This window comes from Mytilus edulis, chromosome 4 (assembly GCF_963676685.1).
Source record: "Mytilus edulis chromosome 4, xbMytEdul2.2, whole genome shotgun sequence".
In the NCBI taxonomy this organism is placed as follows: Eukaryota; Metazoa; Mollusca; class Bivalvia; order Mytilida; family Mytilidae; genus Mytilus; species Mytilus edulis.
In genome coordinates this window covers 61479524-61504661 of record NC_092347.1, presented here as the reverse complement: position 1 = coordinate 61504661, position 25138 = coordinate 61479524, and the positions used below count along the sequence as shown (strand labels likewise).

Genomic DNA, 25138 nt, shown 5'->3' with positions numbered 1-25138 from the left:
CAATGTTTATTGTCCAATCAAATTTCAGAATATTAAACAGACTACCTACCAGTTGTTTCTAACATCCAAAAAAACAAAGCAATCAAGATGTTTAAAGGTTTGCTTGGCATGCTTTTATAGAAGAGCTGTACTGCATTACAATACAGATGCCCCCATTCTTTTGATATCTTTCTAACTTCAATTTGTTATTCCACCACAAATTAGAGAATGGAAATATATTCCCACACTATGATGAAAATATATTTGGAATCAAACTGTGAAACATGGTCACATTATTCTATAGCCTTGGTTGAGCTATATAGATGATGCCCTCTCACCAAATAATTCAAAGTTTGGTGACCATGTTGAATGCATCATATCTTGACTTATATGTAGAAATTGGCAGTGATTGTTGGTTGAGAACAAAATTTTACAACAAAAGAGATGATTTCAGTGTCCCAATTTTGAACATTGAAGTTTTATGAAGTAGGGGCTGCATACATTTACTTTCATTATTTCCTTGAAGAAGAATTGTGCATACAAGCAATCTATTGAACCAGATGTTGGTTGATTATTATTAAGTTTTTGTTTCTCAAATGATGACAAATATGTTCTAATTGTTGTAACCACAATCCCAGCCGCTTTTGCCTGAATATGGACCTGAAAAATATGACTTATCACCAGATTTTACTTACATAAGCAACACAATGGTGCCATCCGAAAAACAGATTCCTCTTACCCTTCAAAGCACCAAAGATCACCTGTTTTTTTGGCGGGGCTCATTTTACACTCTTGTTTTCTATGTGTTCTTTGGTTTGCCTATACGCTGTTTTCTATTTTTGCCATGGCATTGTCAGTTTGTTTTCCAAATTATGAGTTTGAATATCGGTTTGGGATCTTTCACCTTCCTTTTTCAAAATACAACACTAATGTTTAGTATTGTTACAAGTGGCAAGGTATTTTTCAGAGAATATTAACATCTGGCCTTGCGGTCATAAAACTTTCGAGCACGATTTTTGTACTCGGACTCAAGAATCAACCAATCAAAATGCTGGATTTCATGTTTCGAGCACTGAGCAAAGTTTTATGACTTCAACCCAAGATTTTTCATAGTTTTCAAAGGTAACTGTTCCCACTAAAGTTTGCCACCTGATCAGCGTTATATTATACTGTGGATTCATTTATATTTGTTGGATACCAATTTTCATGGATTTCATGGGTATGGGTTAACCATATAAAATAAATAAAATAAAAATAAAATGTTCAACGAATTACAAATTTCCTATACGCTTGTATGCAGACATTGGCGAAACCACAAAATTAAATATCCATGAACATACAAGTTTTGCTTTATCCATGAAAAATTGAAACCCACAAATTAAAAGAATACACCGTAAATGTCTTCAAACAAGAAGGTTTTCAAAAAATTGCCAACAAAAATCAAAGATTACCTCTGCCAAGGCCATCTAAGTATTTGTTGTCTAGTTTTGTCTATTTCACAGGAACCATCTAATAACAAATCCTCCACAAGTTTCAAAGTAAATGAGTTATTTACATCATATCATGAACCAAACGAAATGCTAATGCTTGAACCTTTTCCAATTTTTGTATTTTTCTAAACAAAAATTGCCAGGCCAAAAGGCCATACTTAGATTAGTAATTTGTCCCTATAAAGAATGAATCTATGTGAGTTTATTAAATTTAGTATAAAAGGTAAAATCACAAAAAAAAAAATTAAATTCAAAACAAAATTCCCTAATCAATTTACAAAATTAAAAAGCTAGCTTAACCTCTCTAAAAGACGACATAAACAGCCTAGGAAAACATGTCCTTGTTCATTGCAAAAATACAAGTATCGACTGGCTGTAGAGTGTCACAAACTTTATATCAATACATACTTAGTTAATTTTAAAAAGTAAAATAACAACAAAAAAAAGAACCCCAAAGAAAATTAAAAAAAAATCAAATACCCAAACGCATCAAATGAATGGAAAACAACTAGGTATCATATTCCTGACTTGGAAAAGGTACTTTCTGTATGTAAAAATAAATGCTCTGCAGGCACAGCTTGCTACAACCGCAGAGATAGAACACTGAACAGTTGGGACAAGTATGGACACAACATTCAAGCTTGATACAGCTCTGAATTTAAATTGTGATTAAATATTTGATGTGGCACAGGTTTCTGACACAGAATGAATGTGGTCTAAGAACTTAAAAATTTTAAATTGGACATTTACCATTTATGGTCCAATATCAAAAATCTAAATACATGGTTAGATTCAGCATATCAAAGAACCCCAACAATTCATTTTTTTAAGAAATCAAACATAGTTCAATTTTGGACCCTGATTTGGACCAATTTGAAAAATGGTCCTATAATCAAATATCTAAATACATGTTTAGATTCAGCATATCAAAGAACCCCAAGAATTCATTTTCGGTTAAAATCAAATTTAGTTTAATTTTGGACCTTAATGTAGTGGAAATGTGACCAAAGATTGAAATTTAAATACACAGTTAGATTCAGCATATCAAAGAACCCAATATATTCATTTTTTGTTGAAATCAAACAAAATTTAATTTTGGACCCCGATTTGGATCAACTTGAAAACTGGACCCATAATCCAAAATCTGAATACATGTTTAGTTTTAGCATATCAAAGAACCCCAAGAATTCAATTATTGTTGTTATCAAACTAAGTTTAATTTTGGACCCTTTGGACCTAAATGTAGACAAATTTTAAAACGGGACCAAAAATTTAGAATCGAAATACATGATTTGATTAGGCATATCAAGAACCCAAATACATTTAATTGAATTTTTGATGTAATCAAACAAAGTTTAATTTTGGACCCTTTGGACCTCAATGTGGACCAATTCGAGATCGGGGCCTAAAATCCAAAAACTTAATACACAGTTAAATTCAGCATATTCAATTATTGTTGAAATCAAGCAAAGTTTAATTTTTACCCCAATTTGGTTCTGATTGAAAACTGGACCCATAATAAAAAAAATTAAATACACATTTAGATTCAGCATATCAAAGAACGCCAAGAATTCAATTTTTGTTTTAATCAAACTTTAGTTTAATTTTTGACCATTTGGACCTTAATTAAGACCAACTTGAAAACGGGACCAAAAATTAAAATCAAACAAAAGTTAAATATTGGACCCCTATTTGGACCAACTTGAAAACTGGGCGCACTAACAAAAGTCTAAATACATGTTAAGATTCAGCATAACAAAGAACCCAAAGAATTCAATTTTTAATGAAATCAAACAAAGTTTAATTTGAGACCTCAATTTGAACCAATTTGATAACAGGGCCAAAAAAATCAAAAATCCAAATTCAGATTCAGCATATCAAAGATTCCTTTATATTCAATTTTTGTTGAAGTCAAACAAAGTTTAATTCTGGACCCCGATTTGGGCCAACTTGAAAACTGGACCCATAATCAAAAAATCTAAACACAAGTTTAGATTCAGCATATAAAAGAACCACAAGAATTCAAATTTTGTTAACATCGAACTAAGTTTTATTTTGGATCCTTTGGACCTTAATGTAGACCAATTTGAAAAGGGGACCAATATTAAAAATCTAAATGCATGGTTAGATTCGGCATAAATCCTTCTATGTAAAAAAAATCTCTGATACAAACAAAATGTTCTCTGGAACTGACATTATCAAGGTGCTTGATTTCTTGATTGACAACATATTTGTTACGTTTGGAGGTCTTTTTTTTTCAACAAACAATTGATATTCCCATGGGAACAAACGGTGCTCCTCTTCTTGTCGAACTGTTTCTTTATTCATGAGGCTGGCTTTCTTTACACAGGAACTATTTGGAAGAAAGAAAAAAGTTAACACTATCCTTTAACTTTACTTTCCGCTATATAGATGATATAAATGATACAAATAATAAAGTTACAACTGTCTCATATCCTGACTTACATTTGTAAAGTTACACGAGGGTAGATTGAAAACCAAACTTTACGATAAATGAGATGATTTCAGCTTCCAAATTGTAAACTTTCTATTTCTATGTAGCAACATTCCAGCAGCGGCTGCATACGGAGTATATATCTCCCAGTTGATACGATATGCCAGGGCTTGTATTTCCTATCACAAGTTCCTTGATAGAGGATGGTTGCTCACAAGGAAGCTATAATAAAGTAAAGACAAGAGTTGCAAGTGGTGAAGTTGAGATCATCACCTTCGTAAGTTTTACGGACGCCATCATGTGGTGGTTGATCGCTATGGAATATCCGTTTTCCAGAAGATAGCAGATATGTACCCAAAGACTATCATGTCCCCTTTCCCAAAGGTGATTTACCGTATAAGACGTTTTACAGAGTTCGTACTAACATGAGCAACACGACGGTTGCCACATGCCTAAAAGAATGTGCTTACCCTGCCGGAGCATCTGAAATCACTCCCAGTTTTTGGTGGGGTTTTTGTTGCTCAGTCTTTAGTTTTCTATTACTAGTATGTGTTTTGTGAATTATTGTTTGTCTGTTGGTCTTTTTTTGTTTTAGGCTAGCCATGGCGTTGTGGGTGTCAGATTGTTTTCGACTTATCGATATCTTTATTCCTAATTAAAGGGCCCATATAGAGCATATAAATTACCATAAATCACAAAGCTCATACAATATTCACACAAACATGCCATGCAATCTAAGTTTCTAACATACATGTATACTTGTGGAGTGACAAATTGAAAGAAAAGGGTGCTTATTTTTACGAATTTAATGTTTTATAACATTTTTATTCGGAAAATGATGAAATTATCGGTATAATCTAAATTTAAAAACGTTGTAACCACTTCGTTAAAATAAAACAGAGGGCGCATTCGTTAAACTGAGTGAAAATGGACAAAGAGGAGGTCCATATCATATTCATTCAAATATAATGCTAAGTTAAAAATCCTCATCAAAGTTCATTTATTAGAAATACTGATTTGGAGTGGTTTCAAACATTACAAAAAAGTAAAATCACAAAAATACTGAACTTAGAGGAAGATCAATTGGGAAAGTCCATAATCACATGGCAAAATCAAATAACAAAACGCATCAAAAACGAATGGACAAGAACTGTCATATTCCTGACTTGGTACAGGCATTTTCAAATGTAGAAAATGGTGGATTAAACCTGGTTCTATAGCGCTAAGGCAGCAACCATTTGATTTTCTGGGGGGGGCTATGGTTTTTTTTGGAAAAAAAAGTTTGTTTCCAGTTTTTGGAGAAAAAAATAATTTGTTTTTGATTCTGAGAAAAAAAAATTGTTTGTTTCACCCTCAGCTGCCACTATATGTAATGTTAAAATTGAAAGAAAAAAATTGTTTTCGACTTGTCGCGAAAAAAATAGATTGTTTTTCGCCACAGGTGAAAAAAAAAATTTGTCCAGAAAAAAAAACCATAGCCCCCCCCAGAAAATCAAATGGTTGCTGCCTAACCCTCTCACTTTTGTAATGACAGTCTCATCAATTTCCGATATTTTTACATTGATGCGTTAAATAAACAGACACAATAAATATAATAGTCAAAATATGGGTACATCAGTCATCATCGTTTAACAATTTTAAAAGGAACAATTTAACAGAACACAAAAACATCTACTATCTACGAACACATTTATTGAGTGTCTGACGTCAGAAAATTTTATACGTCACATAAATTTGTCGTTCAATGTGCGTACAAACAATTTTAAAATTTCATGGGAATGTTAGCATACAGGGTTAAAAAATCAAAAGTATGTAAGAATAAATTTAAGAAATAGACCGAGATTTAAACTAGTCCAAAAGTTATATATAGAATTTATAAGAATCCAAAAATAGTTAATAGATCTACCACTACGCTATTGAATGATTTTGACGTTTGTGGTTCAACGTATATTGTAATTCATAATAGAAATATATCATAATGACATATAATAGAACAATATCATACTGACGGGATCTTTTAAAGTACAGAGTCACGTTATAAGAACAAAAGAAATACAAAAAGTCGCAAATACAAAACAAACCACAAAAAAATGAAAGCCAATACAAACACATTGACGAGATGTATAAGTACCGAGCCACGTGAAACGGATATCACATGAAACCATTTAACAGTAAAAGTAATATTAATAACAAAGACAAATGAAAGAACTATAAAACACGTTGTTAAGATGATAAACAACATCAGTACGAAGAATCTATACATCAAGACCATCGTGTATTATTTGAGAAGTTGATACGGAATATTTATCAACAAGGTCTTGGTACCTTCCGATGAACTTTTTTAGAAAAAGAACGAGACGTTCTTTGACATACCCCTGTTTCATCAACTTTCTACTCAGACACTGATACAAAAGGACCTCCTCGTTATTCTGACGCTTATAAAAAGGGCAGTGGCTATTTGACCGGCACCGGCAAAATAGCAAATTTGCTATTTAGCCGGCACTGGCAAAATAGAAAAAAATGCTATTTTACCGGCTCTGATTAAATTATATCTCACTGAAATTAAAATGTAAGAATAATGATTAAATATCAAAATTAAGATTTATATTTTAAAAAAAATTTGTTACTGTTACTTATATAAACACTTGAACTTTTAACTATCAACTTGGATATACACTCATAGGACAAAAGTTTCCACTCAAAAAATGTCTTATCATTTCGACCAAAATCGATATTTAAAAAAAAAATAAAACCAAGTAATTTTATGAGCAATTTTTATAGAAATAGATACCATAATCAATGTCTGCAGTTTTATTGTTTATTTGGCCATAATTTTCGTGAGGTTTATTTTCCTTATCTGATGGGTTAAACACAAAAACAGATTTATATAACGATTTAAATTTGATTAGAATACATACTATAGTAGCTAGCTTTTCAAGAAATATTTTAGTGGCGGATCCAGAAATTTTCATAAGTGGGGGCCCACTGACTGACCTAAGAGGGGGCCCGCTCCAGTCACGCTTCAATGATTCTCTATATAAGCAACCAATTTTTTCCCCAAAAGGGGGGGGGCCTCTAAATCCGCCTCTGCACCTCGTCAGAAAATTAAAATGAGCATGAATGATACCCAAATAAACAATACAACTTTAAACATTTCTTAGACTACATCTTGTGGTATTTATTTGATGTAAATCAGTCATATGTTTACTTTTTTTTGAAAAATATTGATTTTTAATAGTTGAAATGATAGGACATGGCTGGGACCTCACTTTTGTCCAATGACTTGATTTTAATAACCGAGGAACAAGTTAAAACAAGACCTGAACTTTTAACTGCCTCTTGTTTGGACTCAATTGTAAACAACGATTCAATTAAAAAGTATAATATTGTCAAAAAGATACATGGGAAGCTATTCAGAGCGTATTTGAAGAGAAGAAAAAGAATCCTATTTACATATGTAACATATGCACACATGGCGTAGATTCAAAGAAAGTCAGTGTAATGTGTAGTTCCTGTTTGGAGTGGCAACATTTATCTTGTGCTAGACTAAAACAATTGCCAAAGGTCAAGTTGTAACAAATGCAAATGTTAAATCATGTGCCCAATTGAAATTCGTGGCAAACAACTTTTAATATTATCTGTTTTATGATGTAGTTTTGCATAGCACTTTTTTTTATCACATGGCAGGATATTTAAACCATAGATTTTACACAGATTTGAAAATCAACCTTTTTTATAAATATTTTAGAAAAAATATATTTAATAATGTATATATACATATACAAACACTGACAAATGTGTTTTCATGCTTTTAATTAATATTATAAAGTTATGAATTATTTATTTATGAACATCTTCAATATCTTATTTTTATTCATTTATTGCACCGTGTATTTTTTTATTTCTTTTTTTGCTTGATATTGTATAAAATGATTTTAAATTATTATTTAGCCTTTTTATTTTCTACTAATCACATCAATCGACAGTTTTATTCAGTGCCGGCAAAATAGCATTTTTTCTATTTTGCCGGATCCGGTCAAATAGCCACTGCCACTACGTGCCTATAAAAAGATTGTGGTAAAGCTTTTGAACTTCCTACCGACAAACTACGTAAGGTCCTGGCAATAGCAGAATGCATACTTGCTTTAAACAAAAAATTGTTTACCTCTTTTTATCTTAGGTTCGGCATTACAATTACTGGTACATCATGAGTTTGGCTCTAAAAATCTGATTGAAAATCTAAATTTCCATTGTTTTTTGTGCATCTTACTCTGAAGTACGTAGATATCTGACCAGTTTGGCAAATTTTGAAATAATGAAGTAGACAGAATCTTGAGGGAGTTATGTCAGCAGATTTCCTTCAATACATTGTTTTTAGGTGCAAGGAAGAACAGCTTGTGTTTGCAACAAACATAATTTGGCGTGTACCAATATTTGTTCACATGTAAAGTTTGATGCTTGTAAAATTATTTAACTCACCTAGCAATGTTGGAAGAAGACGACGATGAAGACGATGACCGATGTCAGGTTTTTGAAAGTTGTATTGCCTTTATTTGTTAAAATACCCAACAACCACTCCTTATAAGGGGTCCATGTGTGCTTTTGTAAAGCACAATACCATAAAACTTATACAGTGCCTATATAGAGCTATAATATACGTTGAACCTTCAGTCCTTCATTCAACTCATTTGAATTAATTGTCTTGTGAAGTATTTGTGACTGGCAATAAATATACATCAAAGCAAAAACCAAATTAATTTCGATTCTTATTTAAAAGGTCGTAAAATTAATTAATATATCTTAAGTATAAGTACACATGATGTAAAAAAAAAAATGAATTGAGAGTCGGTTGTTGTTCCCTCTTTTATTTTCTTATTGTTGCTAGTCTGAATTCCCCTTAAAATGATTTTGGTGGTTTATTATTTTTAAATTTAGTTGAAAATGAAGTGCTATAGTTTATTTCATAATTAATTTCTTGTGTTAATAGTAACAATTCAGATATTATTTGGAGACTTTTTATAACCTCTTTTGAAATAAAGTATCAATAGAAAAACCTCAATCACAAACCTTCGACCTGATTTAAAAAAAATGCACCATATTTCGATTCTACGACCAGGCAAAAAATTAACGAATAAACATTTCTCTATCCAAAAAGTCATGTTTTAGTCTGCAGGTATGGTGGTCCATATAAGTTGAAAATTTGTTGACTTGGTCACTCCACTATACTGAAAAATGAAATATGCCGAGTGTATATATGATGGGAGAGAGAGGAAGCCCGTACAAAGAGGAATAACTCTATTTGTTTTTCTTAACTATTGTCTCTTTTTTCCTGTCTGCCCTGGAAATGTTTATTTAGGTGGTACCGTACAAACTAAAACCTGTATTAAAAACTAAATTTACATTTGTCATTATCCAGAGTCGTTTTTTCCAGACAAAGAAATTTTCTAAACTCATGTTTCTGAAACTTTTGAAATAAATTTTGTAGGAATTCTAATCTTGGGGCTCATTTCTTTTAAACACAAACGATACAAACGGTTCAGCGGCCGAGCACATGCATAGGCGGATCCAGGGGGGGGGGGGGGGGGGGCTGGGGGGCTCGGGCCCCCCTTTCGAGGGAACAATTTGGTTGATTATATAGGGAATCATTGGAGCATGACTGGAGCGGGGCCCCCCTCTTTTAGGTCAGTCAGCGGGCCCCCCTTAGGAAAAGTTCTGGATCCGCCACTGACATGTTTACATCATTTTTTTTCTATCATATGTTTGCAAAGTTTGCATAAACTTTGACAAACTATACACTCGCTGCAAATGCGTCTACCGTTTGTCATTCGTTGTTTGTTAGTATAAACGATGCATTTCTTTCTATCTATATATAACCGGCTTTAACATTAAATCAGTAATATAAACATTTTTCACACTAAAAAAGATGTCTGTTCTTGCTTGCCATAACTCATAACAAATATTTAAAATAACTCAAATTTAAATACTACCTCCTTCCTTTCATTGTTGCTATTTTCAATAAAAAGTCTTTATCGTCACTATCTTCATACATTCATCTGATGAAGATGAAGAACTGCTAATAAAATTAAAATCATGAGAGCATAGAGGATCGATGTCTTCTGTGTCTATAACATCTGAGTCTACGGAGGCTATTTCCCCCGCGTTATAAGTTCAAATACCAACAACATGTGCATGCGTGTTTGAATTAAGCAGGGTCAGTAAAGCCTGATTAAACGATGCATTTGTTTCTACTTTTGTAACGTTTAAGAAACTATAACAAACGGCACACAACGTTTACCAAATTTTGGTTAGAAAGAAATGCACTCTTGGTGAGCTATTTAGAGGGCACTCAAACAAAATGCAGCTCGTTTTCTATCTGGTTAAGTGAACAATGTTATATGGACAAAATTTAGTTTTCGTTCATTTCTACCAGTTTTTATTCTCAAACTGTGATTTCTCAGTCTAAATTTTTTAAGGCACTGGCTACAGTTACATGGAAATGTAACAATAATAAAATATTATTGTTACATTGGAGACGAAATGCCGGAATGCATGGCTGGGTAAGGACCTGTTTAATTACGAATGTAACAATAATTATTGAGGCTACGGTTACATTGCGTTATTGTTACATGAAAAAAAGCAATGTATGATGGGACTAGTAATATGTACTAAATAATAAAAGTTGAGGACATTTATTACATACATTTATAACATACAATTTATTTACTGTAATTTTTTATTTACAATGACAATTTCTACAAATCCAGTAAGTTGTTTTTAAAGTCCGACACATTTTTGATGAACGAAATTACGTCCTCCACGGATACGTGTACATACATAATTTCTTAGTATTAAGCAGTTAGCAAACTTTGCTTTTGACAAGTTATAAAGCTGTATGAAATGTATGTCTTGATATTGTTTCAGTTTCGTTAAATTACAAGTATTGTTTAGTACATATGAAAGAATGAAGCAATACAACTATAAAAGATTTAAGTTTAATTAATCTAGCGTACATTGCTGTTTTTCATGTAACAATAACGTAGTGTAACCGTAGCCTCAGTAATTATTGTTACATTTGTAATTAATCGGTTCCTCACCCAACTTTGCATTCCGGCAATTAGTCTGCAATGTAACAATAATATTTTTATTATTGTTACATTTCCATGTAACCGTAGCCAGTGCCATTTTTTAAAGTTCTTCTGCTGTTAAAAATATTCATATCTAAGTAACTTTCGTAATTGAAAACCACCAACTTGAATTCAGAATATGTGCTGAGTTTTTCGGTATCTTTTGAATAATTATTTCTTTTGTATAGCTATGTCTGAAAACAGTTCTTCTGGAGACATTTTTTCAAATGCAATTTGATTTTTTTTAAAGTTTTTTGCTGTTAGGTATGTTAATATCAAGTTTTTACTTTAACCCAGTATACCGGTATTACAATACAATGTGTTATTTGACTAGTTATTGCCAGATTTATATTCATTATAGACTCTGCTTAACAGATCAGATGGGGTGCTCAAGTCTATACCAGTACAAACATATTTGATTTAACAAATCTAATTATAATGGATATCTCCCAAGTTCTGAAAGGACTGCAATGTTTGTCTGAGGTTAATTACATTTTTTATTTTAAGCTTTTCCATTTTCCTTAGTTCACTCATGATTTGGAATGTCCCTCTGGTATTATTCACCTCTCTTTTATTTACTGGTTGGTATATACATAATACACCAGTATCAAGTCGGGAACATAGTCAGAGTCGGTTTTTTTGCACGTCATGTGTTAATGTTTTTCGTTATCTATATTTAGCGGTAGAATTGGTTAATGGTAGGTTGCTGATTTTTTTCTTAATTTATTTTGAAATTGCCATTGTCTATGGAATTTTGTGCAGTATAGATTATTATTGAAGTATGCGTGTTGCCCTCAAGAGTGTCTTTTGTTATTTTTTGCGTTGGGTTGCTGTCTCATTGACGAACACATCACCTTTAAATCTTAACGCAAAACACAATTATGATCAACTATAATGGTAATGCTTGTAAAGTATCTATTTTGTTGTCTATGCCCGGGTAGACGTATTGAATCATTGCATGAGATAAAAAAAAAATGAAAAAAAATGATGAAGCGCTATATTATAAAACAATAAACAATCTTAAATAACCAAACCTTAATCAAAGAAATTTTGCAAATTTATGAGAGAGATAAAACAGACTTTTAATATTACAAACGAAATATTTAGGGAAAATATAGTACGGTATATAAGAACAAATTAAGACACATATTTTCACCAAATAACCCCAACTCAATCACTCCTTGCTTCATGAAAACGATAGCTATCAAAGTAGAAAAACTTCCAAGGTGATACTATATTTTAAAATATTATTTCTCTAGATCTGTATTAATTTAACTGCACTTTAAGAAATACTATGCATTTCGGTTCTATACGTATCAATTAAGTCAAGCAAACCGCTAATATATAAGTGCAATTATGCTGTGAGCTGCGAGAAATGAAATAAGTATGACGTTATTTATCATGTTTATACAATGCATGAAAAATAACGTCAAATTAACGTTACCAAAACTAACACCAATTGAAACCGTACACCTTCAATTTATGCACAAACAGACAGATTTGCCGGAAATATTTTAATTAAAACTACTAATAAACGTCCCGAATATAACTATCAGTATAATAGAATATACTAGCTCCGTGTAAAAGTTGAATACTTTTGACATGGCTTTCATTAAATAAAAAAATTGCATGACAGTGGCATCCGATGATATCAATGACACAGTCAGATAAAGATTGAAACTATGTATTTCAGAAATTTGTCAGATAATGTTAATATTTAGTTTTATAAGACAAAATAGAGACATGATATGTGAGTGTAAACAGAGGCATATATTCTAAATAGTATTGATAATTAGTATATATGTCTATGGTATAAATTGAAGAAAAATATGCTTTTAGTTCAAGTAATAACACTTTTTTTTAAATGGACAATAAACTATATTTGAATGATTAGGCATAGGATTTATATACTATACAAATCCTAAGACTATTATAAATTCATGTATGATCTTGTTTCTGTGGAAAATAAAATAATTTACAATGTTGATTTTTTTTTTCTTTCTTCAAAAATGAATAATTGGAGAAAAAACTAAACTGGTCCGCCGTTCTATCTATAGCTTCGCACCGAAGGAACGGGTTGGTCCCATTGTCACGTCGGCTTTGATTGGACGAGTCTTAAAAATCCAACGATTCGCTACAAAAATTGACCAATCAGGAAGCAGAGCTATGACATATTATTTATAGAATATTTCCACCAAATTCAAAACAAATAATGGCGTACGTCGATCTTCAATTTACATTACAGTCAAAAAAGGCATTAGTTTCGATTAATCTGAAGAGGAAAACACAATACAACTACTTCAAACCAGCTCAGATTCAATGTTTAAAAAGTGCAATGTCAACTGACACTCTTGGAATACTCCCGACTGGTTATGGCAAATCACTAATTTTTGAGGCATAATTTACCGTTGATGCAGTCAGTCAAGTGCTGTGATTGTTATCACACCGCTCAACTCCATCATAACAGAGCAACTTCAACGCTACGGCGAGGATTCCATCAAGTTTGATGAAACACTTGTGCAGAGTGGTTACTGTAACATCAGAGAAAATATCAAATACATCATTGGACATCCGGAGAATTTCATCAGCAAAAAGGCCTTCCAATTTTTTAGGAATGCACAAAGGCAATTGAAAATATCAAACATTGTTATTGATGAGGCACATTGTGTTTCCCAATGGGGAGATGGATTTAGGGATAAATTCCTTGAAATTGTGAAGTTGAGATCACTTTTTCCAAGTGCTACAATGCTTGCTCTCACTGCTACAGCCACTATTAAAATGCAGAAGGATATTACAGATTTACTTGGTATGAAGACATTTAAGGTCATACAAGGAAATATTGACCGGTCCAACATAAAACTTGAAGTGAAAAGGAGACCAGCAGGATGCGGTGGAAAGAGCAATGTAGAAGAATCGTATGATTTTGTATTTGATCCACTGATAGATGAACTTTCTATACAGAGAGAAAACTTTTCAAAGACTGTTGTCTATTCACGGCTGAAATGGTGTGGTTATGGCTACGAAAAGGGACACAGACTGAGTACAAACAACAATGATCATGATGTGAAGCAGTTCATAGCACAGTACCATAGTCCATGTACCACTGAGGTATAAAACATTATTTTTTTTAAATTTATATATATAAAAAAGAAGATACAGTATGATTGCCAATGAGACAACTATCCATAAAAGTCCAAAATGACACAAACATTGATTAACAACTATATGCCACTGTACCGCCCCCAACAATGAGCAAAGCCCATACCGCATAGTCAGCTATAAAAGGCCCCAAAAAGACAATGTGAAACAATTCAAACAAGAAAACTAGCGGCCTTATTTATGTAAAAAGATTAAAGAAAAACAAATATGTAACACATAAATAAACGACAACCACTGAATTACAGGCTCCTGACTTGGGACAAGCACATACATTTGTACATTAATAATGTGCGGTATACATGTATGGGGTATTTGCTTTAAGGCAGCAATGCAACAATACTAAGAAATATACTTCTAGATAATTTGAATAAGAAATAACTTTGTTTAGTTTATTTCATGTACTGTACATGTACAGTAGGGTATTTCTCATCGTCACAGGTTGTACAATGTACATGGTCACCTATAATTGCTTGAACATGTACTGTACATGTAGTCTTTGTCATATGAACTTAAATAGGATATTGGTCTCATAGGCAATTATACATAGTACATTTGAACATGTACCATATCTCCTTATTTTCATATTGAAATCTTAAATTCAATGTCTTGATTGCTGTTATCGTATTTTTAAGATTTATATTAAATTATTTTGTTTACTTTCAGATGCGTAATAAAGTCTTGACTAGTATGTCAGATCCCAATGGACTTACCAAACTATTGTTTGCCACTGAGGCCTATAGCATGGGTACAGATGCTCAGGATATAAGACGAGTAGTGCATGCAGGTGTACCAACTAGACTTGAAAGTATGTACATGTATGTAAATTTTCTAATATTTTTCAATTACATTGATGAAAAAAACTTAATTTGTTTTCATACTTCAAGAAATGTAGTTTCTCTCTAAAATAATTATCAGAATAAATGAGTCTTTCATCTTTTTTTAACTATTAATATATTTTTTACATGTACATTTATATTGATTATTTTGATGTTTGCATTAATATTAGTATTACATATATATGTACATAAATAACAAACAACTTTTAAGAAATAATTATTATTTATAAATATAACATGAGCTGATATTGCCTTTCCATTTTGAAAAAGACTAATCATATTTAAATTACAATTTACATCAATTTTACAACAGTCATGCAACAGTGTAGTATGGACAAAGTCAAACATTCATGAAAAATCACTATTTAATATAATTTCCAGTACCTTTATATAAATAAGTTTGCATTTAGACATGTTATGAAGAGAGGTCCATTCGTATTTGCATCTTTAGCACAATTTAAAAGCATTGTTAAATGTTTCAGCATTCAACATGTTCAAACATACAATTACCGGTACACTGTATTTCTAAATCATTTAAGCACTATCTCATGAGACATGACTAATGTAAAACAATATTTCAAGTACAAAAGTTTGGTAATTAAAAATGTTGAGCACTCAATTAACTAAACTAGCATGTACAAATGTACATCTTACTAGCTATCATGGCTACATGTGTATACATGTAGCAAGTCTGTAGAACACAGTTGTACACAAGAGCAATCTGGACTACAATGAACATTTTTATATGTTGTAGCAATAATTGTTGTGATTTTTTTGGCACAAAATAAAATAATAAAAACATGTACATTTTTGTACATTAACAATCAGTATTTTCTTCATTTTCAGCATACGTACAGGAAATAGGAAGAGCAGGTAGAGATGGCTTGTCAGCAAATGCAACTCTATTTTATAACATGACTGACATTTCAAGTTCTATAAAAGGGATGACAGATGAAATGAAAAATTTCTGCACATTGGAAACTTGCAGAAGAGACTTCTTATGCCAGCATTTTGGATCTCCTTGTGGGATGTCTGTTTTTGAATTCAAACACGAGTGTTGTGACAATTGCCAAAAACTTTGCAAATGTGAAGACTGTACTGACAAATTAATATTAGCATGTGATGAAACGGACCTAAGCAACATTAACAAAAACAAGCTTTCTCCAAGCATAAAAGAACAGTTGGAGATGGTATTGCTGGAATATTTCAATGCTGAAAATGAAATTATAGCTATGCCTAATTCCGAGTTGATAACTGGACTTTCTGATTCATTTGCGAAGGAAATATGTCAAGAACACATACTTTATTCTGATAAGGAACAGATTTTATGTAGGCATACAACTTTGTCGCCTCATGTTGTTGAAAACATTGTTTTAATTGTCAGTGAATTATGTTTGAAGTAAGTCAGTCCTTTGCTTGTTAAAATTTATGTTATTTAATGCGATATGATTATTTCTGCCAAAATATCAAATTATATTTTGTACATAAAAAATTTGTACAGTTAAAATCTGAATTTTCTTAATCTTAATTATGGCCAAAATGAACATGACAAAAGGATAATTATTCTTAAGAATACACACATACAATGTGCATGATGTGCGGGACATAAAATGTAGATAGCTATATATAGGTAAACTATAAATAAAGGTAGTAATTATTTTATAATGGATAGCTTAACTAGCAATATCACTTAACATACTGACATTAAATGGAGAATGGAAATGGGGAATGTAAGAGACAACAACCTGACCATAGAAAAAAACAACAGCAGAAGGTCACCAACAGGTCTTCAATGTAACAAGAAATTCCCGCACCTGAAGGCGTCCTTCAGCTGGCCCCTAAAAAAATATATATACTACATTGTAGTTCAGTGATAATGAAGTCCATACTAATTTCCAAATTTCCAAATTGTTCCCATTCCAAATTATGGCAAATACATGTAAATACAGAAACACATACATGTACATGTGTAAGGTAAATGTACAAGTGATGTGGGGCATGCATAATTGAGACAGTAATCCAACATCACAAATATGTATGGAAGCTAATTTTTACAAAACATTGAAAGATTTTGTCTTAAACAAAAAAAGGTAATTAAATATCAATTAAAAAATATTTCTATGTAACAGCAGTATATGTATATATATATATATACATGTACTAGTATATTAAAATTCAAACAATGACTAGGTTTGTGACTTAGGACGGGCACATATTTTGTTTTGTAAAAATATGACCATAACAAAATTAATGTATACATAATATAACAATGCACTAAACGAACAAAAGATAATCATGTACATTAGGCCAAATAAAAAAATATTTGTGTTTCCTATCTCCCTTCCTACCCTATATCTAAAGCTTAGATATTGTCTATATTTACCTTAAAGTTTTTTTGTCATTTTTAAATAAGCTCTAGTACAGTTAAAAGTCAGAATTTCTCTCCAATTGACTCAATGTAAAAAATTGTAAAATAAAATCAAATACCTTCCTACCCAGTGGTTGAAACCCACCTTTTTTTTGGGACAATCAATGAATTTGAATGGGGACAAATAGTTGAAATCCCCCCTTTGTCCTGCATGTCCTGGGTTGGGACCCCCCCCCCCCCCCCCTTTTTCAAAGATTTAATAAGGAACACACAAATTATTTTATTCGGCCTTAATACATACAGTTCTTCATACAAATATGTCTTTAATAATCAATGAATGTGTTTTAATTCATGCTTATTGCATTAATATATATATTATGTGTACATGTATATAGATAAAAGCCATAATTTTAAAGGGTAAATTAATAAATATAATAGCTGAATTTGTTCACTGAGTACATGTACAGGTACACTTTAACACTTCATACTCCTATCTCAGTTGCAAATTTAACTTTCTGGTTTAATATCCAATGATGGTACAAGTTAGAGTTCAGCTGTTTTGAAATGGTGTTGGCAACTTTGGGAAAGGCTTCATGAATTCTTCCTGCTTGGAACTGGAAAGGACTTAGTTGTCTCAAGTCATTTATTATGTCTGTTTCATCTTTTTTTGAATCTGCATCACTGTGTTTTTTTGCACGGACCAAAACATTAGTACATTTATCAAAGTTTTCTGCAATGTCATTTAAAGCTGGTAAAGCACTTGTTCTTACACTTATATTTTTATCTGTCTTATTTGAAAACATGTGCTTGATGTTTTTCTTGATTTGCTTTACCAAAAATTCCATCCGTAGATCACACGGTATATGGCGGTCTAATCCACCCTTGGTGTTTACAAACAATCCATAGAACTCCTCATGGGCCTCTTTCTCAGACAAAATGGATTTCTGGTGAACCAAGAACCTCATGATCTCATATGCATATTTAGACAACCAGTTGTTGGCCTTAAAATGGACCATTGCCAACTTCAAAAGTCTTAGGCCTCTTTCTCTACTAGGAGTCTTACATAAATCTAACAATGATTTGAATAAAAGTCCAAGTTCAAGGACTAGATGCCCATAGTTCTTAACATCATCTTCTTTGACGACTTTTTTTACCTTTTTTAATGTTATTGTTTTTGTGGCTCCATTTGCTAAGGGAACAGTCATCACAAATCCATCCACTGAAAAGTAAAGATCTGAATTAGAAGTAGTAACCATAAAATGTAAAATGCACAGTACAAGATTAAACATTTATTATTTATATTGGCTTTGAAAAGAGAAACACAAGTGTCATGAGCGTCTGGACAGGGTTTAAAACCATAAATAACTTGAGACAAATGAGCAAACAAAAAAACTGACAATATAAATGATGAATAACTATAAAAAAGTAAAGACTTAGTAAATAAAATTCTGATTTCAAATTAATATTATTTTTAATACTTGTATATATATTATACATATATATTAAAAGGAGAACAATGTACATTTTGTACATGTTTGTGGTAATATAGATATAGGAAGATGTGGTGTGAGTGCCAATGAGACAACTCTCCATCCAAATAACAATTTAAAAAAAAGTAAACCATTATAGGTTAAAGTACGGCCTTCAACATGAAGCCTTGGCTCACATCGAACAACAAACTATAAAGCGTCCCCAAATTACTAGTTTAAAACCATTCAAACGAGAAAACCAATGGTATATAATACAATATAATTGCCAATTAGACAACTATCCACCAAAGTTCAAATGAAATGGATGTAAGCAATTACAGGCAACTGTACAACTTCAACCATGAGAAAAACTCATACTTTACATGTAATAGGCTACCAAATAAAATTTTCAAAATAAGAAACAATTCAATTTAGAAAACTTGACCAAATTGTTTTAGTCAAATTGGGATTTTTTATTTTCCCCTGAGTATCCTACTGACCTAGTTGGATCAGAATATATTTTTATAAAGCTTAATAAGGAATAAAATGCTTCAAAATCCAAATTAAATGGTTTTAAGTAAGTTTGTATAAAATTTATTACCTTCCAAGCTATTTGTCTCTGAGACTGCAGAAGTACGGCCCACATATAAATCCACTATTGAGATAAGATGTTTCTTTACCCAATCTGATGCCTCGGCTGAGTTGCTAAATGGTGGTGGCATATTTTTCTTTGGAACAGATGAAGCATTATCCATACCAAAATAGTCCAGAACTGCTTCAACTATATAGGCATCAACAAACGAGGTTACAAAGTCTTTGTCAGCATCATAATATTCGTTAACATTCTCATTGACTTTTGTTCTAAGTATTCTATTCTGCTCACACTTCATTGTCCCCAAATCTTTTTCACTATCATTTCTGTACAATTGTTTGAACATGAGTGTGACGTAGTTCATCATCATGTGAAACAATTCAAATGTAATGGGCGAAAGATGCTCAAATCTCTCTTCCTTTGTTACTCCCCCTGCTCTCAGTCTTTTTCCACCTGAAAAGCGCTCCCTGCAAGTAAATTAAAAAATTGACATGTTGCTTTTCATTCACAATTTATGTAAATGGGTACGTTCAATGTTCTTCAGGTATATCAAACAAACATCAAAATAATGACTATTTAATATCCAATGAAAAAAGTCAGATAATATTTAGGATGAATGAATGCTTATAACAAAGAGAATCACAACTAGTAATAACATGAGAACTCTTATTTTTATTATTATTATTTGCTGATGGTTGATTTAATATTTGAAAACCATAACATATTTGGGATTTGACAATTATCAATGAATATATACATGGCCATCAAAGTTCAAATGTTAACAATGTAAGCAATTTCATGCAAGCATATGACCTTCAACAATGAAAAAAACACAATACAATATAGCCGGGAATACGTGAATACCAGGCCCTGACCTTTACCAATTGTTCTATAAGACAGATTTGTTGAGTTGTTTGAGATGCTAGCTTACATTTTTTGTGCATTAATTAGGCCTTTACTTTTCTAATTTGAATTAGTATACATTTGTCATTTATTTTATTTTTTTAGCCGACTACAATGTATGAAGTATGGGCTTTGGTCATTGTTGAACGGTACAGCGACCTTAAGCTATTAATTGTCTCATTGGCAATCACACTAAATCTTTTTTAAAATCTCCAAATTTTTCAGACTTATTTTGAGTCAACCAGTCTTTACTGTCTAAACAAAAACCATCCAAAATTTATAAAATGTCGTAAACAATTGCTTACCTTGTTAGCTGATCCCCACCAGTATGTACTTTTGGCTTCTGGACACCTGCTGCTTTGTAGGTATCATCCACAAATTTTTCGTAGAAGTCCATTATTTGTACAACATCATCATATTTTTGTTCATTACAATGTAATACTGGCAGTGGAACTACTTTATTTGGTGCTCTTAGCTGTTCAGAATACGGACCTTTAATGAACTTTGGGAGATGATCCTTCACAAAAGCCAGTGATGGAATATGCCTTGCAACAACTCTACTTATTAGTATGGCATAATCAAACCGTACACCGTCCCATTCATCTGTTGAAAGCAAAAAATCCTGGAAATTTAACTGGGTGTATGGTCGTTGTGGTGAAATGTTACTCAAATGGCTGAAATCAGTGTTTTGAATAATGACTGCTGAGCCAAAGGCATGGTTCATGTGTTCATGTCTATCTCTTCTTTCGTCATGAACACCCGTTTTCCAATTTATATTGTCTCCAACTAAGCGAATTCTTTTACCTTGCTTAATGGCATCAATGACTGAGGTGTTGAAGTTACCACCAAAGATGTCCATTATGCTGAGGGAATGACAATAACTTAAGCAAAGTCCTAATGGCTGTAACCTATCAAATACCTGAAATATATACATGAACATAACCTTGAGTCAGCTACATTAAGTACTTATATAAACCTATCTTTTAAATTCATGCATTCCACCTTGAGGTTGAATTATATATAAAATGCTGTAACAATTACTGCGTGTAAATATGATTAAATTTGGGGAAAAAATAATAATAAATTTTAAAATGGTACACTAGTTTATATTTTTTTTAACATTATTTCAGGTTCATCTGTATGTAAATAAAGTCAACAGATATAAAGTGTCTATGCATCAAACATATATATATAGATTCATGTAGATTCACTAAGGGTATTTTTATTTTAAACACTTGTAAACATGAATAAAAGTTTCGAGTTACAAATAGGTACATTTGGTCAAAATAGTGATTTTTACACAGTATAATCTAATCAATAATTAAAAGATCTGGAGTTGTACTTCATTGAGACCATTACCAAACGACAAAATTTAATTGATTTAATTATTAAACTTAGCCTACCTCTGGCATATAATTTACCTGCATGTGGCATGAAGATACATGTACATGTATGCATTTTATAAGGGACGACATCAAAAGATCGATGTAGGATAAAAAACTTAAATCAAATAGTTTTGGGGGGGGGGGGGGTTGTAAAACTCTGCAAGTTTTGTATATTTAAAATCGATTTTTACATATATCGATCCTTATTGGTAAATCAAATTAAGTTAAGAAGTAGGGGGGGGGTCAGTGAAAAAACTATGTGAATTAAGTTTTTTATCCTACATTGATCTTTTGATGTCGTCCCTAAGTACAATTTTTCAAAATACTAAGGATTTTCTTCTCCAAGGCATAGATTACCGAAGCCGTATTTGGCACAATCTTTTGGAATTTTGGGTCCTCATATGCTTTTCAACTTTGATCTGAGCGTCACTGATGAGTCTAATGTAGACACAAATAATGATGTAACAATTTATATATTTATAATGATTTACCTTTTGATCACATATGGAATCAAACAGTAGCATACTGATACACCTTTGCACTCTACTTAGCTCTGCATTTCTAGTTTGGGCCACTATAGCATAAACCTGCAAGAATAATAAACCTCTATTGTTTATCAAGAAAAATAAATTGCATTTTGAAGGTTTGTAAATGTATTAGGTTGTTTTTTATAATAATAAGCTTAAGTTCACTTTTTTTGTAAAATCATTACCAGTGAAACAAAGTTTAACATCTAGGTATTTTTCCTTTAGAAATATATTTATATCATTGTTCTGACTAAATACTTGGCAGAGGAAGCTTACATTTTTTTGTACTACCAGTACCACCATTTCAACTTTAATGTCACTTGTAGCTGTTTATAGCATGTTTTGTTTTAGATTAGGGAGCTACCATTTGATTTTTATGGGGGGGGCTAGGATGAAATTTGAAAAAAATAGGCAGGACAGGAGTTTTGAGTAAAAAAAAAAGGCAGGATGAGACACTTTGCAAAAAAAAAAGGCAGGATGACAATTTAGGTAAAAAAAGTCAGGATAAACTAATAAAAAAAAAGGCAGGACCGAATAGAGTGAAAAATAAAAAGGCAGGACAGAGATTACAACTAAAAAAAAATGCAGGACACAATTTTTCATCCTAGCCCCCCCATAAAAATCAAATGGTAGCTCCCTTAATGTACAATAAAAAAAAATCCTGGTTTTCAGTACTATAAGGTTTAAAGTGTTTAAAAAGACATATAATTTATTGTGTATAAAATGTGTTTGTAAACAAAATGTACATCTATCTAATCTATATATATATATGCATAGTTGTTGAATTGCAAATATTGCAATATATATTTTAATATACATGCAAGTTATAAGATTTAATCAAAAACACACTTTTAATTCATTTGTCTGTTATGACTATGTAAGTGTAGTATTGTACCTTATTATGATTATTTCAGCTTTATATTGTTATGTAAGTGTCATGTAACAAATACTGATTAAACTCATGCTTAACAGATAGATAAATAAAGTGCAGATAATGTTCAATACAATGATAATTAAATTAAAGTCAACATGATAATTATATGTCTCTTAAAATCTTACTGATGATAAAAACTTAAAAGAAGCCATCTGGACATGATTTCAAGATCAAAATGATTTATTGTCTCATGCTGAGACATTATCATCAATATACATGTACATAATACTTGTAAAATTTGGTCATAATAAATTTGAAAAATAGATTGAAAATTATATACACATGTTGATAATGGTAAAGAAATCCAAATAATCCTGTAATATTCAAATAGACAAAAACATCTTATAATTAAATGCCTAAGGAAAAAGAAAATAAATTTTCTTATTTTTTTTGTTTGGTTCTTTTATTTATAATCTTTTATATTCCCTTATCTATATTCATTTTTCTATACAGTTACTGAGTTAGGGTTGTGATTGAGCACACTACAATGTACCTTTTTTAATTTAAAAAAAATATTCAGCTTTTTGAAACATTTTATTTAAATTGTTTAGTTTCAACTAGCATATCGTCTCATTTATTTGTGTACCTCATACATGTACATGTATATTTGTAGGTTGAATAAAGTCCTTAAGCTTAAGTTAAGGTGTATATAAATCACAACATACCGTGCCTATTCTTGGTAAAACCGAAGCCAGTCTTTCATTTCTTTTGGCCTCACTTAAACTATTTGGTAAGATGACTGCAAGAAGTATTTCTGCTAATAGCGGAAGCTCCTCTGTTAATTCTTGTACAATTACTTCCCAACTAAATGATTGTAGATGTTTGTAATCTTTCTGCATTAGCTGACTGATTTTTCCATGCTTTCTTGAACGCAAAACAACATTGTCCTGTGACAGTTCAGCAAACAACAAATCCTTTACTGTCTTTTTCAATGCCGGTATGTCAAGAATCGATTTTGCAAGTTCTTTCCTGGAACGAAGAGGCAGTGAAGATTGAATTAACGCACACTCTGAATTGGTCAAAAGATCTGATTCTGGACCTTTCATACTTTTCACTACGGTCTCCAGTACTTTTGGTACATCAAACAATTTCTTTGCAGCTTTCTTCTTTGGTGATTGTTGGTGTTTTTGCTGTTTGCAATAACTATGGTCAATATTTTCACAACTGTCACTTGAGGTTTGCGCAGGTGTTTGAATGGGAGTTCTAAAACTAACTGTGCATTGTGACTTGAAAGAGCTGTATCCATCATCAACAGTCTTATTCTGTTCCTTTGGTGTAATAGGTTCATATTTTTGCTTCAAAAGTGGTGTTGAAGAAAAAATAGGTGATATACCAGAAAAATTAATTCATTCTGAAAGTTTCTTTCTTTGAATGGAGTTGTCACGGCGACTGCTTCAAATAACTGAATACATGAACCCCGTTTTGCAGTTGGTAAGTTTTCATCGTTCTCTTGCTCCTTAATACATCTTTTCCCACTTAACAAATGAATATTTAGATTACACTGTTTCCTAAATTCAATGTTAGACTTGTCTAAACTCACCAATCTTCTTTCACAATTCCGACAGATAAAGCCTTCTATCACATCAATATCACCGTATTTCTTTAGTAAAGCTGACACATTTTTCTGTTTTCCGGCTTCAGAATTAATAAGTCTCCAGTTTTTATCAGCTACGTTTTGTGTTTTGCAAACTACACATATTCGTTTAAGTGATTTCCTTGGGGTTGTCATATGTGACATGGAAATTTACTGTCATCTGCTTGGAGAACCCCGGATGTGTAATAAACAAATCCCATGATGCACTAGTCTCGCTAAGAAATAAAATCCCGTAGCCAGAATTCTGACCACGGGATTTAGGCCATACCTGTTGTCAGTGTAGCGATAAGTGAACACAACAGGGGTCCAGTTTAAGAAAAAAC

General features: G+C 31.8%; 2 protein-coding genes across 2 annotated transcripts; one reads left to right on the top strand and one right to left on the bottom strand.

Annotated features, from left to right (window-relative positions):
- Positions 1-13235: 13235 nt before the first annotated feature.
- On the top strand, positions 13236-16553 carry LOC139520130 (uncharacterized). Its single transcript, XM_071312592.1, has 3 exons — positions 13236-14156; positions 14871-15012; positions 15890-16553. Exons 1-3 carry the CDS (start codon positions 13794-13796, stop codon positions 16444-16446), a joined length of 1062 nt encoding a protein of 353 aa, XP_071168693.1. The 5' UTR covers positions 13236-13793; the 3' UTR covers positions 16447-16553.
- LOC139520128 (uncharacterized) lies at positions 16495-25136 on the bottom strand. The gene is made up of 5 exons (XM_071312591.1): positions 23887-25136; positions 22252-22347; positions 20681-21294; positions 19482-19939; positions 16495-18630 (listed from the first exon to the last, which is right to left on the bottom strand). Exons 1-5 carry the CDS (start codon positions 24265-24267, stop codon positions 17894-17896), a joined length of 2286 nt encoding a protein of 761 aa, XP_071168692.1. The 5' UTR covers positions 24268-25136; the 3' UTR covers positions 16495-17893.
- Between the last annotated feature and the right edge of the window lie 2 nt (positions 25137-25138).